The 21,091-nt window shown below is 43.2% G+C and overlaps 1 protein-coding gene across 1 annotated transcript in view; it reads left to right on the top strand.

The window, feature by feature from the left end:
* SEC63 (SEC63 homolog, protein translocation regulator) overlaps positions 1–20,455 on the top strand; it is a 54,726-nt gene extending 34,271 nt beyond the window's left edge. The window contains exons 10-21 of the mRNA XM_064170148.1: positions 662–794; positions 2,338–2,430; positions 4,331–4,485; positions 5,734–5,881; positions 7,873–7,955; positions 10,136–10,195; positions 10,945–11,103; positions 11,684–11,842; positions 12,883–12,984; positions 17,177–17,275; positions 18,132–18,236; positions 19,287–20,455. Of these exons, the coding sequence (XP_064026218.1) occupies positions 662–794; positions 2,338–2,430; positions 4,331–4,485; positions 5,734–5,881; positions 7,873–7,955; positions 10,136–10,195; positions 10,945–11,103; positions 11,684–11,842; positions 12,883–12,984; positions 17,177–17,275; positions 18,132–18,236; positions 19,287–19,430 (1,440 nt within the window). The 3' untranslated portion in view covers positions 19,431–20,455. The remainder of the gene's footprint in view (positions 1–661; positions 795–2,337; positions 2,431–4,330; positions 4,486–5,733; positions 5,882–7,872; positions 7,956–10,135; positions 10,196–10,944; positions 11,104–11,683; positions 11,843–12,882; positions 12,985–17,176; positions 17,276–18,131; positions 18,237–19,286) is intronic.
* The last annotated feature ends 636 nt before the right edge of the window (positions 20,456–21,091 follow it).

Below are 21,091 nucleotides of genomic sequence, written 5' to 3'. Positions count from 1 at the left end.
GCCTTCTCTTCTCCATGCTGAACAGCCCCAACTCTCTCAGCCTCTTCCCCTAGGGAAGGTTCTCCAGCCCTCTGATCACCTTCATGACTTTCTCTGGACCCACTCCAGCAGCTCCACGTCCCTGTTAAGTTTGGGGCAGCAGAACTGGGTGCAGTACTGCAGGTGGGGATCTCACCAGAGCAGAGGGGCAGAATCACCTCCCTCATCCTGCTGGTCACACTGCCTTTGATACATCCCAGGACTACTTCTAAGACCTAGACAACTTTGTCAGATGAGTGAAAGGTCTCAAGATGATTTTTTTTCCTAGTGCCTATTGAATTGAAGTACCTTAGAAATAGGATTGAATCTGGTAAACCATGGCAGTAAATTCAGGTTCTAAACATATGTATCTATCAATACAAATTTACACAGTGCTATTTAAGGTTAGTTTCTTGTGTGAAAATCTTTGCTTCCTTCCTCACCCACACGTTGGAGCAAGGCATTTCAAGTTACTTTTCAGAGCTGTGTTATGAATAAAAGTGGTAAATGTTCACCTCTCCAGGGAAAAGTTACTTAAAGGCTCGCTTTTGTGAATAGCTTTTTCTCCTTCCAAACTGCTCTCCTCCTGTCTTTGTTTCTCTTTAGCACCCAAACAGCTATTTGCCTTTATCCTTTCTTTTAGCTAATCAGAGAAATTGGAGGCATAAATTTGAAGAAGAATGAGCCTCCACTCACCTGCCCTTACAGCCTGAAAGCCAGGGTTCTGCTGTTGACTCATCTTGCCAGGATGAAAGTTCCTGAGGTGCTTGAAGAAGGTAGTGACTTCTCTCCTGACTGGAGAGGATTTTCTTGTTCTCTTGATAGCCCTGTAATATCCTAGTTTAACACATGGGTTGTTTTGGCTGCAAATGTGACTTAGTGATTAAGCTTGGGGGTTTATTTTGGTTGGTTTGGGGTTTTGAATTTTGTATTTCTTTGGTTTGTGTTGTATTTTCTCGGTGCTTTAGGTGGTGTTGTTTTCCTTGTAACAAAGAGTTATGCATATGAAGTGTATTTGCTTTTCAGAGTAAAGAAATCCAAGATAAGCATAATACTTCTTTCTAACATTTCCAGTCGTGGTTGGTTTTGGAGTTTTCCCCTTCTGTCTGTGTAAAGCAGGGGTGAGAAGGTTAGGACTTTTAGGTATCAGTTACATCTCTCTGCTTTGCTTTTGTGTTTTGCAACTTTCTTACTAGGGAATACACAAACTGAAATGTTTCTCAGGGCAGTACTTAAGTTTCAGCCATAGAATCATGGGATTTGTTTTGGTTGGAAATGATCTTTAAGTCTGAGCCAAGCCATTCTCCAACTCTACCAAGGCTAGTGCTTAAACTATGCCCCTCAGGACCACCTCTGTGTCTCTCAAACGCCTCCAGGGATGGAGATCCAACCACCTCCCTGGGCAGCCTGTTCCAGACTAGCAGACTTGGGATGTTCTGTATTGCAAAGGAATAAACCTCAAATCACATGAACAGTGAAGAAGCTTTGATTCCAATTTTCCAGACTCTTTAAAAAGGAAAAAGGTCAATTTTAGATAGCCACTGAAAATACCTCCTCTTCCTTGCTACTGTGTACTTAGAACTTCACAGATCTGTGGTCAGAAGTGGTTAGCACTTTACAAAGAAAAGTTTGCCCCCAAATTGGTGTTTCACTTCAAAATGCTCTTTAAAAATCTGTGATCACCAAAAGAATTAATGCTGTAAGTAGTCTGTGCCATCCTGTTGCTTTTTCAGGTGGATCTAATAAGTACTTCTTCATGGGATTGTGTAGCCTGGAGAAGAGGAGGTTCGGGGGGGACCTTTGTTGCTGTCTACAACTACCTGAAAGGAGGTTGTAGCCAGGAGGCGGTTGCAGGCAACCAGTGACAGAAGGAGGGGACAGTCTCAAGCTGTGCCAGGGCAGGTTTAGGCTGGGTATTAGGAAGAAGTTCTTCTCAGAAAGAGTGATTGGAGATTGGAATAGGCTGCCCAAGGAGGTGGTGGAGTCACTGTCCCTGGAAGTGTTTAAAAGAGCTTGGATGATGTGGCATGGTTTAGTTGATTAGATAATGTTGGGTGATAGGTTGGACTTGATGATCTTGAAGATCTTTTCCAACCTGACTGATTCTGTGTGTGGTTTGGTGTGGAAGCTGCTTGCCTGGTACACAAAATGTTGTGTTCCTTTTTAGTAGTGCTCTTCCCTGTTTTGTCAGGGAACGTTCTGGATGGATGTGTCAGTTTTCACTGATGCAAGAACTGTTAAATGTCCAGTATATGGAAACTGTCCCTCTTTTCCCCTGCTTGTGAGTGCAGCATAATTGCAGCCAGTTATGTCTTGCAGATCAGCAGTTTATCCTGAAAAAGAGTCCTGCGCTGCTTCAGGAAATGATTAATGTGATCTGCCAGCTAATCATAATGGCTCGGAGCAGGGAAGGTAAGAAAAACTCTGTAATTAAAGCTAGTAAATAGGAGTCTTCACTGCAGTGTTTCATGAAGTCTGTGCTCCTCTTAGGGAAGCTTAACCTGTGATATTTAGAAATGCCTCAGTGTGCTTCTGCTCTTCTCCCTGTAATGAGAGAGCTCTCCCAGTCTGAAGATTGAAATGCCGCTGCCGCCACCAAGCCCTGCTCTGAAATCTTGAGCATCTCTCTTCACCTTGTGGGGGTTTTTTTTTGGCAATTAAAAGTTGATGTTGGTGTTTTATTCCCCCCCTCCTTAAACGCAGTTGAAAACCTTTTCTTAAAGATCTGGTCCATTTTTGGTAGCAAAACACTCAGTGTGAGACATGTTGAACCTTATGTTCATCTGTCTTTTAATTTGCGCTTTCACAGTTCTTCCTCCTCTCCTAAGTGTGTCACTCGTGTTTTGGCTCATTTCTTTGCTGCCATTTCTTTGTGTGTCTTGCCTTTATTTCTCCATTTCTGGTTCCTGTGCTGGTGAGCAAGCTATGTAGGTTGCTTTTTTCTTATCTTCACTTTCTTTCCCTGAACTCATAGTGGCAGGTGCTTAGCAGTAATTGCTGTAGAAATTACAGTTTGATTGAAAAAGTAATATTTAAACTTTTCTTTTTACTGTAAAAGAGGCAATTATGCTGGAGATGCTTGCACTGTAAAGAAACTGAGACTGGGATCTCAATCTGTTGTTGCAACAAAAATAGGCAAGGCATTTCCTAAATGTCAAGCTGGGGACCGTTTTGCTTGCCATCAAATAATGCATTGATGGCCTCCTAACAGGGTTGGTTTGGGGGAAGATTGTTCCCAGCACTGTTGCTGGTGATGCTGGAAATTGTGTTCCTCAGAAAAGATTGTTCAAGTATAGGGAAAGATGCAGAAAGACTCTTAAATAAAATGACAGGCATCATAACAATGATAAAATAATAAACCAAAGTGACAGGCATGCCCTGGAGATACTCAGAGTGAGCCTCAACAGGGCTCTGGGCAGCCTGATCTAGTTGAAGATACCTCTGCTTACTGCAGAGGGGGTTGGATTGCCTGGGCAGAGAGAGAGATTAGCATTGGAATGGGCTGCCCAGGGAGGTGGTGGAGTCACCATCCCTGGAGGTGTTCAAGCAAAGCCTGGATGAGGCGCTTAGTGCCATGGTCTAGTTGACTGGACAGGGCTGGGTGCTAGGTTGGACTGGATGATGTTGGAGGTCTCTTCCAGCCTGGTTGATTCTATAATTCTATAATTTACAGAAGCCTTCTGTCATACAGCTTTAAAATTGCCTTCAGTCCTTTCACATAGAATCATTTTGGTTGGAAAAGACCTTTAAGGTCAAGTCCAACAGGACTTAACCTGTTATCTTATTTTGAGTGTGTGCTTCACATAGCAGTTCAGTGAAAGATTTCAGAAGCTTAAACTCCTCTTGGCTATTAGATGAGGATCTGACTTCTTTTTCTGTTTCATTGTAAAGCCTTTCATAGAGCAACCTGAAAACTGCCTGTTCCTTGAGGCAGCTCTTGAACTTGTGAGGAAATTCTGACAGGAGCTTTCTAAGCAGAGTTTTGAGAAGTTTTATTTATGAATGGATGGTTCTCCAACAAAGTTCAGTAGCAGTTTGTGGAAGCCTGACCATGGTAGATGGAAGTCTTTCCCTCTCTTTATTTTCAGCTGAGATAGCCTAAATAGAAGGAAGAAAACATTGTTGGAGCTGTGTGACTGCAGTGAGAGTTAAAAGGCTGCCTGGTTAATTATGCTGAACATTTTAAGCTGCTTCATTCTTTTGGTTCACTGGGAGCTTGGTTTCCTGTAGTGTCCCATAGAAGAATACATTGGGAGAATGTAAGAGGAAAAACAAAGTTAAAAATGATCTGGTCTGTTTCATTCTCCTCAAGAAAGGGAGTTCCGTGCTCCATCTTTGGGATCTTTGGAAAATTGCATGAAGCTTTCCCAGATGACTGTCCAGGGACTTCAGCAGTTCAAGTCTCCCCTTTTGCAGCTGCCTCACATTGAAGAAGACAATCTCAGGCGAGTCTCCAATCATAAAAAGGTACAAAACTACTTGGTAACTTGTTGCAGATCAACAGCTTGGCTCATAATGCCATCTCTCATTCCTCCTGGATGAGGGAGGAGACCGATTGATTAGACCTGTTCAGGCAGAATTCCCCTGCATTGAACTGCTCAAAAGCAGAGTCCCCAGGAGCTGTCAGCAGGCTGAGTGGATGTCTGAAGTTGTTCTTACTAAAAGACATTTACAATGGTGAGGTAATCAAATGTTCAGACATTGGTTGGTTCAGTGTTGGTTTTGTCCTTTTTGCTCTGCTCTGCAAATCTTAAAAGAAGAGGTTCTAGATTTGTTTGCAGTTCTGGGAGGGGGAGAACCAAACAGGTACTTTGTGCTTCCTTGCTCCTGCTAATAGAGATCTCAAAGCACCAAAGTGCTCTAAAGATCTCAGATAGTAATGTTTCTTGGCTCAGCTTTCTGAAAAAGCTGGCTAAAGTAAGAGGTTTTTTTAAGGAACTTAGCCAGTTTCTAAGGGATTCTAAGGAATACCTCAGTGCTCAAACCTGTGAGATCCAGCAAGGTTGAATGCAGCCTTTCTGTTTTGTTGCTCAAAACATGAGTGCTTGTTTCCTAAAGTATGTTTTGGTTTGGTTTTTTTGAATTAGAGCAGATCTGATCTTAGCCTTCCAGTATCTGAAGGGGGCTACAGGAGGGCTGGGGAGGGACTATTGGTAGGGTTTTGTGATGACAGGACGAGGAGTAAGGGGTTTAAACTGGCAGAGGAGAGATTTAGGCTGGATGTTGGGAGGAAATTCTTTCCAGTGAGGGTGGTGAAACACTGAAGCAGGTTGCCCAAAGAGGTTGGGGATTCTCCCTCCCTGGAAGTGTTCAAGGCCAGGTTGGATGAGGCCTTGAGCAACCTGTTCTAGTGGGAGGTGTCCCTGCCTATGGCAGGGGGGTTGAAACTGGATGAGCTTCGAGGTCCCTTCCAACTTAAGCTGTTCTATGGTCCTCTTGCTTGGCACCACTGGCAAGAGACTTGCTCTGTCTTTACACCCTTCCTTCAGCTGGGCTTGGGAGAGTGGGGTTGAAGGTTGGACTCAATGATCTTGCAGGTCTTTTCCAACCTAAATGACTGATTCTGAAAACTGTGATTGTGGAAATGGTGTGTGTGTGTCAGTAACAGAGGGACACCAGCAATGCATTACCAGGAGTTAGTGGACTGCATTCTCTGCTACCATCTGACTTGACTTTCTTTTCCCCCCCTCACCACTTCTTTTTTCCTGCATCCAGTATAAGATCAAAAGTATTCAGGATTTGGTGAGCCTGAAAGGTTCTGATCGCCGCAATTTACTGCACTTCCTAGAAGACAAGAAATATGATGAAGTTATGGCTGTCCTTGGCAGCTTTCCATATGTCACTATGGATATAAAACCACAGGGTGAGTAGGAGGTCCTTTTGCTCTCTCTGTGTTGCTCTCCTGATAATTTGATAGTCTGTTGTCAGCAACCTGTTGGAGGACACCGAAACACAGCTCACAGTTAAGTCATGTGGCCTGGAAACTGCTTAACCATTTTGAGTATGAGGTGTAGATATCCTGACAAGATAAGGTACATAGACACATTCCACAGATTCTCAGGCCAGTAGTAGTTTCTCTGAGAGAGGCTTATCTGATATTTCATCTGCTGGTTTAATATTTCAGGAGCAATATGAAATTCTGGTTGAAACACCACTTCTATTAGCTGTCCTAAAAACGTGTCCTTACTGCAGAATTGATTGCTCAGCTTATTCCAGCATGGAGAGACCTTTGTGAGATTTGGAGCTCTTGATGACTAAATATTCATGGGTTCCTTTGTGATAATCCTGATCTGGCAGGATTTATCCATGTTAGCTACCTTTTGTGTGCAGTTTCCACTGAGTGTCTGATGCTCTTCCTCTCAGAAGATGAGGTATATGATGTTTTGAGGTCCCTTTCCCTTGAGTACTGTGTCCAATTCAGGGCCCCTCAATTCAAGAGATGTTGAGGTGCTGGAATGTCTCCAGAGAAGGGTGACAAAGCTGGTGAAAGGCCTGGAACACAAAAACTATGAAGGGAAGCTGAGGGAGCTGGGGTTGTTTAGCCTGGAGAAGAGGAGGCTCAGGGGTGACCTCATTGCTGTCTACAGCTACCTGAAGGGAGGCTGTAGCCAGGTGGGGTTGGGCTCTGCTGCCAGACAACCAGCAACAGAACAAGTGGACACAGTCTCAAGTTGTGCCAGGGGAAGTCTAGGGTGGATGTTAGGAGGAAGTTGTTGTCAGAGAGAGTGATTGGCATTGGAATGGGCTGCCCAGGGAGGTGGTGGAGTCGCTGTCCCTGGAGGTGGTGAAGAAAAGCCTGGATGAGGCACTTAGTGCCATGGTCGGGTTGATTGTACAGAGCTGGGTGCTAGGTTGGACTGGATGAGCTTGGAGGTCTCTTCCAACCTGATTGATTCTATGATTCCATCCCCTGACATTCCATGATTGTATATGGTTGAAGATTTTCTGCTAGACAGCCTTAGAGTGGAAAGTGGATTGGTTCTGCAGGCTGCCTGCCTTTGTAGAGCGTAAAATCATAGAATGATTTGGGTTAAAACAGACCTTAAAGATCATCTGCAGTTGCTACACTGGGATAGAATTCCCTAACATGGGACATTCTTCATAGATTGGAGATATGAATTTCCTCAGTGGATTTCCTGCTGGTGTTATGTTTTAGTTCAAATCTCGGAATGGGCTGGATTGGAAGGAACCTCCAAAGGTCATCCAGTCCAACCCTCTCTGCAGTCAGCAGGAACATCTTCAACTAGATCAGATTGCCCAGAGCCTTGTTGAGCCTCACCTTGAATATCCTCAGTGATATGGCCCCAACCACTCCCCTGTTCCTGTGTTCCACTACCTTCATGGTAAAGAATTATTACTGCTCTTGCTGTTATTGTCCTTTGCCTTCTATTTTAACAATCATGCATTTAATTGTGTTTTGTTTTCTAATGTGGCATTGTAACTGAGCTGTTAATCCTAGGGAAGTCAGGAATATCAAAGTTATAATTCTCACAACAAATATAAATGGATCCCTTTGGCTATGTGCAGTATTTCATCTTTCTGAAGTGTTATGCTTAAAATATATCATGCACAATGTCAGAAGAGTTATGGTTCCCCCAGCAGCTGTAACTTTGAATTTCCAAACTTTTCATACCAATTAAAATCTCAGAGTCCAAGTTGGCTGGTTAGTAGTTTGCTGATTTGCCAGCCCTCATCCTGATAGTCATTAAATCATGTTTGGAAATATGATTTTCTTTAAAAGTCTGGAATTTGTAAGCAGAAACAGTGTTTAATGGAGGGGGGGAGGGAGGAGGAGAGGAAAGGAGGCTTTTAAAGATATTTAATAGATGTGTTGCTTTTCTTTTTTACACTTAGTTTTGGATGATGAAGACAGCAACAATATTACAGTAGGCTCTCTTGTCACTGTTCTGGTCACGCTGACAAGACAGACCATGGCAGTAAGTATTAAGAATGTTTGTTCTTTCAGAGTAGCTGCAAGTATATGCTAATGAACAGGCATTTCTTCTTTGTAAGCCAGCAGAGTGTTCTGTAGCTGTAACTGTAAAATTCAGATCTGAAATGGGGAATTTGTGCTCTTCATCTTCTCAGGTTTTGTTTCTGAATGAGAAAGTTTTCCTGGAATCAAACCAAAGTCCAGTCTGACCTGTTGCAGTTGTCTAGGGAACAGTAAAAGAATATGGCAAGTGATGCTGCCCCTGAGGTTTGTGAATAACAGGAAAAGAGACTTTCAGAAACTCAGTTCTTGAACTAGAATCAAATGTTCACTCGAGTCCTTCAGAAGGTGTTTGAGGCTCAGTGTAACAAAACTCTTGGGTTTTTTATGTGCTTTTGTGAAAGAAACTCAGTCCAGCAGAATGTACATGGTTGAAAGGAGGCACACCAGTGCCATGTGAAGGAAGTGATCTGCTCAATGGGTAGCAATCACAGAATGTTAGGGATTGGATGGAACCTCCAGAGATCAAGTCCAAGCCCCTGCCAGAGCAGAATCACTTAGGGCAGGTCACACAGGAACACATTCAGGCATGTTCAGAACGTCTTCAGAGAAGACGACTCCACTGCCTCTCTGGGCAGCCTGCTCCAGGGCTCCATCACCCTCACTATAAAGAAGTTTCTCCTCTTATTGGAATGGGCTGCCCAGGGAGGTGGTGGTGTCACTGTTCCTGGAGTTGATGAAGAAGAGTCTGGGTGAGACACTTAGTGCCATGGTCTGGTTGCTTGTTTAGGGCTGGGTGCTAGGTTGGACTGGATGAGCTTGGAGGTCTCTTCCAACCTGATTGATTCTATGATTCTGTATTGAGATGGAACCTCTTGTGTTCTAGCTTGTACCTGTTATGTCTTGTCCTATCACTGGGCACCACCAAAAGCAGCCTGGTACCACTTTTGTGACACCTACCCCTCAGATATTTGCATACACTGATAAGATCCCATCTCAGCCTTCTCTTCTCCAGACTATAATAGTCCCAATTCTCTCAGTCCTTCTTTGTAGGAGAGATGTTCAAATCCTGCAGTCATCCTCCTGGCATAACCAAAATAATACTACAGCCTAGCAGTTAAACTTCTAACTTGTGCTTATTTTTTAGCTTCTAACACAGTACTGACTTTCTCTGAACAAGAACCTAACCAAGTGTCAATGTTTGCATTATATAATTGTCTAAGTAAACAGAAAGTCTGAGTTATGCCTCTAAGGTGAGGCACAGGAGTGTGGGTGTTAGAGCTGAGTTGAAGCCAGTCCAGCACAAAGCAGCCTCTGTGTTCATCCTATGGAATTTCTGAGTGCATCACCTCTGACAACTGAGGATGCAGTGGGTAGGAAGGAAAAGCACTGGATCACTGTGCTGGATCTTAGAAATGAAGGAAAGTGAAAGTTGTAAGCAAGCTGAACTGTTCTTAGAAATTCATTACAACGTCTGTCAGCATATAGAAAACTCATTTAGATGTTTTCCATCTGAACTTCACTGTTCTGGCACTGAGATAGATGAGCCAAGATCTAGAGCTAGCCATTGATGTGATGCTCATGTTTGTCATGATGATGCTCATATTTGGCATATTTATATAAGACAGCTCCTTAGGACTGATGGATTGTTTCTTTTCATGGTATATAATATCTTGGAGAGAGAAATGCATGCTAAAAATCCATTTCCAAAGAGAAGTTTTAGTCTACATAATACTAACTCTGTGTTTTGTCTTCACACTTTGTGTTTCTGGTTTGATTTGTTCTGTGTCCCTGAGCAACAGTACAGCTGTTGAAAGTTTTTAATGCTTTGGCAACTGGAGCAGAATTTGCATTTTACTGCTGCTTGCTTTTGTGATGGAGGAGTTCTGTGCTTTATAGAACAAATAGGTTCTTTGGAAGGAGCTGACATGTTGTGCTAAAATTCTTTATGATGCCAATGATGGGAAAACCCCAAACCAAGCGCTGGAAATGGCCTTTCAGTTTTGATCTGGTTAATCCCCTTTTGTGTGCGTCACTGCTAAAAGAGTTTGCCATAATGATTAAAACCTTCAGACCTGATTAAAGTGATTTTAATTTTAAGTTCAAATGTAAAATGAAAAAAAAAAGGTCTTTTGGTATACAGAGAGACATTGATGGTTTCTTTTCACATCTTTCTCTAACCAGGAAGTGTTTGAAAAGGAGCAGTCGATCTGTGCAGCGGAAGAGCAGCCAACAGAAGATGGGGTAAGTGGAGAGTCATCTGCCATTGGAAGGGGCTGCCCAGAGAGATGGTGGAGTCAATGTCCCTGGAGGTGTTCAAGCAAAGCCTGGATGAGGCACTTAGTGCCATGGTCTGGCTGATTGGCCAGGGCTGGGTGCTAGGTTGGACTGGATGAGCTTGGAGGTCTCTTCCAACCTGTTTGATTCTATGAGAATGAATGTTCATCTTGCTAGCCAAAGAGGACTTTTCTTTCAGTTCCTGAGTTGCTAATTGTGTGCTTCTTGAGCTTTTTTTTCCCCATCCCTTTTCTCTTCAGAAATGCCTACTGAAGTCTCAGGCTATCATAGAATCACAGAATGGTTTGGGTTGGAAGGGACCTCAAGGATCATGCAGTTCCAACCCCCCTGCCATAGGCAGGGACACCTCTCACTAGAACAGATTGTTCAAGGCCTCATCCAACCTGGCCTTGAACCCCTCCAGGGAGGCTGGGAATGACAGAATCACAGAATGTGATTGAAGATCACATTCTCTGATTTTTAACATCCCCAGCCTCCTTGGGCAACTTGTGCCAGTGTCTCACCACCCTCACTGTAAAGAACCCTCTCCTAACATCTAGTCTGAATCTCCCCTCTGCCAGTTTAAGCCCATTACCCCGTGTCCTGTCATTACAAGACCTATGCCTTTTGACTTTTGGCTCTCTGCTTAAAATGCTTAGAGTGAACACCTAAAATTTAATGAACAGAATAAATATTCAAGTGTTTCTTTCTTACAGCAAGGAGATGTCAACAAAGTTAAGAGCAAAGGATGGCAGCAGAAGAATAAAGGAACCAAGAAGGCTTCAAAATCAAAGAAAAAGAAGCCATTGAAAAAGAAACCTGTGCCACCTTCATTGCAGCCACCCAAACAGCAGAAGCAAAAACAAGCTAATGGGGTAGCTCATGAATTCATTGATGCCCTGGGGTTTTGTTCACTTTAGCACTCCTGATCCAATCAGTGCTTTCTGTCTGTTAAATTCTATTCTGTGCTATTGTAAAGTAAATCTGCTTCGTAGTCCCTTCTTGTAGTTATGCTGTCTTCTGGAAGATGGAGTGTTCTGTACCTTCTGCTTCTCCTTTAAAGGAAAAAAAATTGAATTTAGTCTTTTTTCTGGTAAGCCAAATGGCTTTAGTGTCTTTATGCTCCCACTGTATGATGTTTTCTGTACCTCATGGGCTGTGCTGTTGGTACTTTCTTCTATACTCTAATTTTCTTCCAGCTCCCTGAAATGTGACCCTAGAGTTAAATATTGTCTTCTCCTATTTGTCTTGTGGGTGCCATATGGAGAAGGAAAATTATTTCCCTGCTCTTCTTAGCACATGAGGATTGATCTTCACCACAGGCATGTTCTGTGACACAGGATAGTGTAGATGAAAATAGGAAATAAAGACCTTAAGAGAGGTGCTGTGAATGCTATGCACTACAGTAATGCAGACCAACTAATGAGATGTGGTTTGTTTTCTTTTTCCCATTAGGAAGTAGTGGCAAAGGAAGAAGAGGAGGAGCTTTCTGATAAAGGGAGTGAATCTGAAGAAGAGGAAACAAACAGGGACTCTCAAAGTGAAAAAGATGATGGAAGTGACAGAGACTCTGACAGAGAACAAGATGAGAAGCAAAACAAAGATGATGAAGCTGTAAGCCTTTCCTTTTTTCTCCAAGGGTGATGTTGCCTGTGGGGTTGAGAGAAAATGCATTTTAATCCTCTAGCATCCCCTCAGGCTAGGCAACACTAAGATGAAGGAGTAACACTAGAGATTTTCAGACCTCATTCTGGCCTGAGAGTTTTGTTACTGGAAGTCTATTTCAGAGAAAACAGTGAAGAGTCTTTGCAGCATAGACAACTTCAGAATGAGATGTGAAAAGCAGTTCTTAACTTCAGGGAGAGACTCTGGTGTTTCTTTGAGCTTCATCTGCTTATTTGCTGCTGTAGATCTGGAGATAGAGTCTTCTTTGAATATTGTTCTTTATGTGCAGTGACTGTTACTGCATAATGCATACTATAAATGTGCTGAACTTGTACACAAGTCACTGTCCCTGGAGGTGTTCAAGCAAAGCCCGGATGAGGCACTTAGTGCCATGGTCTAGTTGACTGGATAGGGCTGGGTGCTGGGTTGGACTGGGTGAGCTTGGAGGTCTGTTCCAACCTGCTAGATTCTATGATTCTGTGTTTCTAAACTGTTAATTATTTAGACATTTAAAACTGTTACTGAGAATGAGGCATTGTGGTGGTAGAGGAGTTCTGCACCACAGGTCATAAAGTGAAGGTCCCAGTGACAGCTGGAAGTCCCATGCAAGGTGAGAATGAGCTTCTGATGAAAAAAGAATCATCGAGCTCATACTCAGCCCTCTTGCAGCTCAGGTAGTGAATGCTCATAGGCAGTGCTGTAAAACTGTGTGTTGAAGAATCTCTACGAGCCCTGCAGATCTGTTTGGGGTTGTTTTTTTAACACTGATGTGAATGGTCTCTAGTTTTACTGTTGCTTGGTTATTGTTTTTTGCCTTTCATGGTACTGTATAACTTAATCTCTGCGTGGCATTCTCCTTTATGATGTGCAGTGTGGCACAAGAGCTTGTCATATGTTATTTTCCTGGGCTAAAATGTCTTCCTCTCCTGTTTTGTTTTAATGCAGAATTTGGCTCGAGCACAGTAACTCTTTAACCTTGTCTTTGACAGGAGTGGCAAGAATTACAACAAAGTATACAGAGAAAGGAGCGAGCCCTTCTTGAAACCAAGTCAAAGATAACACATCCAGTTTACAGTCTTTTTTTTCCTGAGGTAATAGAAAACATTAGAGTTGTGGAATGGGAATGAATGTGATAGAAAGGTTTTTGGTTGCTAACATAAACATTGGGCTTTAAAAACAAAATATAAACCTTGAAAAATTGCTTATGTTAAAAAAAAGTCTCAACTTGTAAACTCCTCTTAAGCTCTTCAGATGCTTTCCTAAAAGCTTTTGATGTGGTTTTCTTTCTGCCCAGAGACTTGCAAACCCTTATAGAATGTAAGGTTCTTTTGGATGCTATTTTTTTTCTCTGCTGATCTGCTACCTGTGGCTAGATTCAGAATGAAACTTTTCAGAGATACAAGGATCTGATTTATAGTCTCTTTCTGCTTGTTTTTCCTTTGTCTATGGAAATGAAAGCACAGCAGTGGCTCTGATAGAATTAAGGGTAGAATATTTGCTTTTTATGTAAATGCAAGTGCCTGTTAGATGAAGTCCTGATCCTTCCTGTGTTAACAGTGATGACAGGAGAGTTTGGGGGTCGTTTGGATCAGCAGATTGTTTTGGCTTGGTGCTTGACTTGAAGTCTCATCACTGCAGCATGTGCAGCTGTGGGAGAAGGAGGTGGTTGACAAAGCAGACTTTTGCCACAGCATAGTTTGGAAGTGGTGGAAGGCAGTTATGGAACAGTCTCTCCCCTGGAGCTCAAAAGTACTGGGGTTCCTCTAGAGCTCCAGAGTGCAGGGTGGATGAGTGTTAGGGAAAGGGATGTGTCTGAGAGTGGTGACTCAGTACAGCAGGTAGGCAGAGGTGCCTTCACAGCAGGCACCTTGCTGTGGGAAGGATGTTCTGATAGATCAGCTGCTGCTTAAACAAAACTCTCAGTAGGTGTCTGGAAAGGCAGCAGTGAAACTCTGAAGAACTGGGATTTTTCTCAAAGCATGTGTTCTGAGCAGCTAAGTTGGGTCTTTTGGAGGTGGATAGGTTGGAACCAGAAGGAAGAAGTATTTGGCCACACTTAACTTTCCAGGCCAGTGGTTCAGAGGGTTTCCTTTGCTTCCCTGCTGGTTGACTAGGAAAGGAATCTAGGATTTCACCTTTCCATTAACAGGGAGGTGGGATACAAGGTTTTTGATTCCTCTTGTGGTTTAAAGGAGACTGCTGAGATGGGGAAGAAGAGTTAAACACGAGCATAAAAGGAAGGCACTGTGTATATTTGCTCCTTCCTTTCATTTCCTAAGGTTCTTTGTGTCTGTATTCTGCACAGCTGCTTGCATGTGCAGAACATCCTCTGTGGGCCCCATGCTTGTGGTCATACTGTTCCTGCTGCTTTTACCTAGGTCTGCCATCACTGGAAAGCCAAGTGTGGGAAGCAAGAAGTGTTGCTAAGGAGCCAGACAAGATACACAAATAAAGCAAAGGAGGTGTTTTCCCAGAGGCCTTAGCTGAGTGTTGTGTGGCCTCGTGGCATCTAGTTTTATAAGGGCTGATCTTCACAGTGCCAGGAAAGCAGAACATAAGATACTCTCCCATCACTCAATAGAGCTTCCAGCAGCAATCCAAAGTAAGGTGTGCTGGCATTCTGCTCTCCTGGCTGCCTTAGATCATGTCAGATATGCAGCAGAGTCTTAATGGCTGCTTGCTGCCAAGGCAGCTGGCTTTGGGCATCAGTCTGAGCTCAGTCAGTGACTATCTGCTTTGCCCAGTGCCACAGGGGTGCTAACTATTCATATTTCTTTTTTACTGCACTTGAGGGTTCCTTCAGAGATGTCACTCCTTACAAAGCTGTTTCATCTGTGTGTAACCAAGCTGCTGCTGGGTTCTGTGATAAAACCTAAGTACTGTGCTAAAAAAGTAAATAATCTAGGGTTGAACTGAGTGCTGGAACCTGCAAGAGACACACACGGCACTGCAGCTGTCAATTTTACCACCTCTGCTCACTGACTTCCTGAAAGCTGAATGTAGCTGCAGTTGGAGCATGTTCAGGTAGAACTGATTTGCAGCCTCTGGTCTAGAGTAGTGTGTGTGGTGTGGTCATGGCTAGGTCACAGATGCAGAGTGACAGATAAACTACCCTGGATCTAGGAATCAGTGTGTCCAGGATTGATGGGTGTTTGACTGTAGCTGAGCCTGATTTATTTGTTTTCAAGAGGAAGCCTTTGCACTGTGTCATCTAAGCTTTTAGGCAGTTCATTACTTTGCCAGAGATGCATCTTTAATCTGTGCAGATTGCCAAATAATTCTTTCCTGCATCCATGGATCCAGAAACTGCACAGATTGTAGTTTTGACATTATTTTTTTTTTAGGTAGAAACTGGCCCTGGTGTTCCAATTTTATGAACATACTGGTTCCCTGGCATGCCAAACCTTGCACCCATCTGTTGAAGGGCATTTTGCCCACTTGCTTGTTAGCTTGCCAAATTCTCACAGGCAGCAACTTTAAATTCCACCCAATAAGAGGCAGGAAAGTGACACTCCTGCACTGTTGTCCTTTCAGTCAAAAATGCAGTGGCACTTGGGGGTCAGGAGCTTCACTTCCAAAGAGTTTATAGAGAAGTAGATCAATGAGTGCAGTTTGTTCTGCTGTTTCTTCCCCCTCCTTGCTCCGTGGCTGTTATGTTTTCACCATTTTTGGGTGAAAATCCAGTTGCCACTTTGGATCTTTTGTTCTGAAGTAACCCAAAACCTCTCCTTGCCGTTTAGAGCACTGAAAATACACACAATGTGTAGCAGAGTCAGCGCAGCGCTTTGCTAGCATCAGAAGTACTGTGTTGATACAAAGGGAGATCCTTTTTCTTCTATAGTCAAGAGTCCTTAGAGAGGCCCAAAATGGCAAGTAGCCATTTCTGTGATGGATCCAGCTTCTGTAGCTCTTGTTCATCTGTACTGTTTATCCTCTTATTCCTAGAGGCCCCCCGGCTAGGAAATAAACACTTCAGCTTCCTAAGATTCTTCTTTGTTACAGCTGTCAAGCAGATTGACAACATGTTTATTGTTGAAGCTGAAGGGATAAAATAACTTCTGCCTTGTAATCACAGGAGATGGGTTTTCAGCAAGGAAAATCACTTGGAACTGTTGTGAAAAGGACTTGTTCTGTTATAACTCAGCAAGTTTTGGTCTTCGTGGGCCATGCCCATGAAGACAGGTTGGAATTAGATGATCTTTAAGGATGTTTCCAACCCAATCTGTGATTTTATTCTGAGGCCCAGTGGGTCACAATGAACTGCATGATAATGAACTGTGTCTTCCAAGCTGGTTAGAAAGTGCTGTAATGCTTTCTGAGCTTACACATTTTGTTAGTGTCAGTCCCAGATTTTACTGTGCTAATGAAGTGCTTAGGTGTGGGTGTGATCACCTTGCAGTTTCAGTTCAGCGTTTGTTGATGTCACCACTGAGATCCTTTGCCACCACAGAGATCTATGCTTTAATTAAACAAAATGAAACTGGCAGATCTGAAATATTCTATCTGCATTTTAAAGTATTTTTAATACTTCATGAGGGGAAATTGAAGTGTGTGGCTGTAGGTTGTCACTGAGCAGGGTAATGGTTCCTTACTATGAAGGTAGTGGAACACAGGAACAGGTTACCCAGGGAGGCAGCTAAGACCCTATCCCTGAAGATATTCAGGGTGAGGCTTGATAAGGCTCTGGGCAACCTGATCTAGTTGAGTATATCCCTACTGACTGCAGAAGGGGGTTGAACTGAATGACCTTTGCAGGGGGGTCCCTTCCAACCCAGATGATTCTTTGATTCTATGATTGATTCCATGTTTAGCCTGGAGAAGAGGAGGCTCAGGCAGACCTCATTGCTGTCTACAGCTACCTGAAGGGAGGTTGTAGCCAGGTGGGGTTGGGCTCTTCTGCCAGGCAAGCAGCAACAGAACAAGGAGACACAGTCTCAAGTTGTGGCAGGGGAGGTCTAGGCTGGATGTTAGGAGGAAGTTGTTGGCAGAGAGAGTGATTGGCATTGGAATGGGCTGCCCAAGGAGGTGGTGGAGTCACTGTGCCTGGCGGTGTAGAAGCCAAGCCTGGCTGGGGCACTTAGTGCCATGGTCTGGTTGATTGTCTGGGGCTGGGTGCTAGGTTGGACTGGCTGAGCTTGGAGCTCTCTTCCAACCTGTCTGATTCTATGATTTTATGACTGATTCTGATTGATTCTACGATTCTGTGACTGATTGTGATTGATTCTATGATTCTATCCTGATGGTTTGAGTGGTTTTTTGTTTGTTTTTTTTCTTTTCTGCAAGGAAAAACAAGAGTGGTGGTGGCTGTATATTGCAGACCGGAAGGAGCAGATGCTAATATGTATGCCATATCATGTTTGTACACTAAAAGATAAAGAAGAGGTAAAGTGCTTGGGTTTTCTTTTGGGGGCTACTCCAAAACTGTACTGGGCTTGATGATCTCAGAGGTCTTTTTCCATCCCTAGTGATTCTGTGAAGTGTCCTTATGGTATGCAGATAGATGTGGATTGTACTTTTTTTCTTGCTTATCTCAAGATGGGAAAACAAATTTTAGTCTCCTGAGAAAAGCAGAGAGAAGCCTTTTAACTGAAAACTGATAACAGGGGGGAGGGAGAAAACAAACCAAAAGATGGCTTCTAAGTTTCTCTGCAGAACAGAGATTTTGGGGGTTGTTAAACCTGATGAAAACCATTATTGGTCCCCACTGATAATCCTTAAAGATAGTTATTCAAATCCATGAGGAAGACTCAGTGTTCTCTTTTTGTCTGTGACAAATTCATTAGCCTTGGCTCATATGAAGCTTTCTGAGCCTGTAACCTTTGGCTGTGTGCTTTGCTTTGCTGAGAAAGGGAGATTTTATGTATCTTGTTCTTTCAATCTAGATTGGATCTTCAGTTTCAAACCACATTAGGGCTAAGCTTAATACTATCAGCAGACTAAATATTTTGACCTGTTTTGGTTGTTGGAAGCAAAGAGTGGTGTGGAACTTTGTGCTTTATGTAAAACTACCTGAGGAAAAAAGGTGACTTGATCTGTACTCCACTTTCATGGGCAGAATTATGCTTGGCTTTTCTCTCTTGTGCAGGTATTTTGTCAGGCAGAGATTTTCAAAGGAGTCTGAAACTTTACAAAGTAGTCCTCTCTACTGTTGTTTACTGCTCATTAGATTGCTCAGGTGCTTGTTGCAATGTGTCAGTTGAAAGCAGCAAGAATTTAGGGTGTGAATTCTCTTTTGTAGGTAGAGCTGAAGTTCCCAGCACCAGGCAAGCCTGGAAACTATCAGTACACAGTTTATTTAAGATCGGATTCGTACATGGGATTGGACCAGATTAAGCCACTGAAGGTGATGTTCAGCTGTTTAATGGGCTTCTGTTACATTGAAGGCTGCTCCCTATAGCTATTAAAGCTCCCTGCTAGCTTTAAGAATTCAAGCTCTCCTGATTTTAAGAGCGGCAAGGAGGAACTCAGAAGCAGTTTTAGTCTGATGCCAGTAGTGGTGATGCTATGATTAGTGGGACTGGAGTTTGTGCTGCTTTCCAGTGCCTGCATAACTGAATTCACCTTTTCTCACATATATTCCACTCCTGTGGTGTGATTGGCTCTGGCTTTATGCCCTAAGCTTTGCCATGCCATTTCCATGCCCTTAATCCTAGATACATCCACGTAATGAGAAAAATCTAGCATGCCTTATTCCCAGAGGCAGTGGTTGGGTTGCGTTGGGTTTAGTTTGTTTTGTTAGTTTTTGGGTTGTGGGTTTGGTTTTATGGATTGTTTGTATTGGTTTGGCTTGTTTGGGGTTTTTTTTTGCCTTTTTCTTGTTTGTTTTGACTTTTCTTTTGGGGATGTCTTGGGGTTTTTTGGGGGTTGTGATTTGGAGGTTTTTTGGGGATGTGATTTGGAGGGGTTTTGGGGATGTGATTTGGAGGGGTTTTGGGGATGTGATTTGGAGGGGTTTTGGGGATGTGATTTGGAGGGGTTTTGGGGATGTGATTTGGAGGGGTTTTGGGGATGTGATTTGGAGGGGTTTTGGGGATGTGATTTGGAGGGGTTTTGGGGATGTGATTTGGAGGGGTTTTGGGGATGTGATTTGGAGGGGTTTTGGGGATGTGATTTGGAGGGGTTTTGGGGATGTGATTTGGGGTTTTTTGCTGGACTTTTGTTGTTTGCTTGGTGGTTTGTTTGGTTTATTTTTTAAACAATCTGTCAGCTTACTGTGGGGTAGAACTTTTGGGGTTTGGTTTTCATTGCTTGAGATTTTTTTGTGTGTGTTGGTTTGAATTTTGGTTTGATTTTGTTTTCTTCTTGTTGTTTGGTTTTGTTTCTCCCCAAATCGGTCGTCTGTTGTCTGTAACCTTTTCCCTCCCCTGCCTTGCCTTTCTTTATCCAATTACAGCTGGAAGTTCATGAAGCAAAACCAGTGCCAGAAAATCATCCACAGTGGGATACAGCAATAGAAGGTGATGAGGACCAGGAAGACAGTGAGGGCTTTGAAGACAGTTTTGAGGAGGAAGAGGAAGAGGAGGAAGATGATGATTAAAACAGTGCTATTGATTGACTACAAGATCTACACAGAGTGCAAACTCTTGGTCTGACTGTGGGAACTGTACAATAATCAAGAAACTCAGTACAGAAGCTTTGAGAAGGCTGAATTTAATTTTTCTTCCCCTTACCAATTAAAGAGTGCATTATGTAACTTCTCAGTGGAGGTGAAACAAATCCTGTTGCCATTGATACAACTTGGAATATGCTTATGGCTCATCATAGCCTTCCAGTGCAGGATGGTGCATTTGTTTCAACTGAAAATAAAAGCTTTTTTTATTATACATGTCTGAAAGTGTGGGCTATGTATTGTCTGAACAAGTCTAGGGCCCAGTGGAAGGGACTAGGAGCAAACTTTAGATCAGTTTTTTTTTTTTTGGTTGTGGTTTGTTTTGTTTTGTTTTGTTTTTTCCCTGCATTAGGAATTAATTTTAGAAGCTGTCTTTTGGTCTGTTTGGCATTACAGGTCTCTTGTTGATTGAAACAACATCTGCTCAACTTTCAGACTTGATTGACTCTGTGGTATTCATTAAATATTCTGCTGTGCTGCTGCTCACTTCATTCATAGCTTTAAAAAAATCTGGTTTACTTCACTTGGTCATTCTAAGTTGGCATCATCCCCACTGCCACATTCCATATTATTCTGGAGGGCTGCTTTTTAATGACTTTTTGCCTTTTTATGCCCAAGGTGAGAATGGAAATCATGAACTTTCTTGACTCTGCCATAAGGGTACTTACTTAAATGGCTTAAAACATTTTTAAGCCTTTATTTCATCAGATCAGCAGAAGATCTGAGTCTTTTGATAAACAAAATGCCTGAAAACGATTCTGGGACCATGTGTGGCATTAAGTTGGTGGCTTTTGTGTAATGCCTTTATAAAAGGTACCTGCTGAAAGCTGCAGCATTATTCATTCTGAGTCTACCTGAGGCTGTCAGAAACGTTGGAAGGGTGAAGTGCAACATGCAGAGAGGGCATGTTTTGTATCAGTTTTGGATTCCCATCAATAAACTGGACAATTTGATGGCTGTTTGCATTTGTAATACTGTGCATCTCTTTGAGTTGTTGTTTTTATTTACTTCAAGAATTCAAGAAGATGTTGAGCTACTGGAATGTGTCCAGAGAAGGTCAACGAAGGTGGTGAGGGGCCTGGAGCACAGCCCTGTGAGGAGAGGCTGAGAGAGCTGGGGGTGTGCAGCCTGCAGAAGAGGAGGCTCAGGGCAGAGCTCACTGCTGTCTGCAACTACCTGAAGGGAGGCTGTAGCCAGGTGGGGTTGGGCTCTGCTGCCAGGCAACCAGCAACAGAACAAGGGGACACAGTCTCAAGTTGTGCCAGGGGAGGTCTAGGCTGGATGTTAGGAGGAGGTTCTTGGCAGAGAGAGTGATTGGCATTGGAATGGGCTGCCCAGGGAGATGGTGGTGTCACTGTGCCTGGAGGTGTTCAAGCAAAGCCTGGCTGGGGCACTTAGTGCCATGGTCTGGTTGACTGGACAGGGCTGGGTGTTAGGTTGGACTGGCTGAGCTTGGAGGTCTCTTCCAACCTGGTTTATTCTCTTCTCAGTCTGATGCAGGGCTGTAAGCAAGGCAGCACTCTGAAAAACAATGAAGTCTAATTAGAGAATAAATTCAAGGTGGAAGACAATCAGGGCTGTTGGTGCAT

Source organism: Pogoniulus pusillus, chromosome 33, assembly GCF_015220805.1.
Source record: "Pogoniulus pusillus isolate bPogPus1 chromosome 33, bPogPus1.pri, whole genome shotgun sequence".
Classification (NCBI taxonomy): domain Eukaryota; kingdom Metazoa; phylum Chordata; class Aves; order Piciformes; family Lybiidae; genus Pogoniulus; species Pogoniulus pusillus.
The sequence above is the reverse complement of the archived record's forward strand: the minus strand, read 5'-3'. Positions and strand labels throughout refer to the sequence as shown.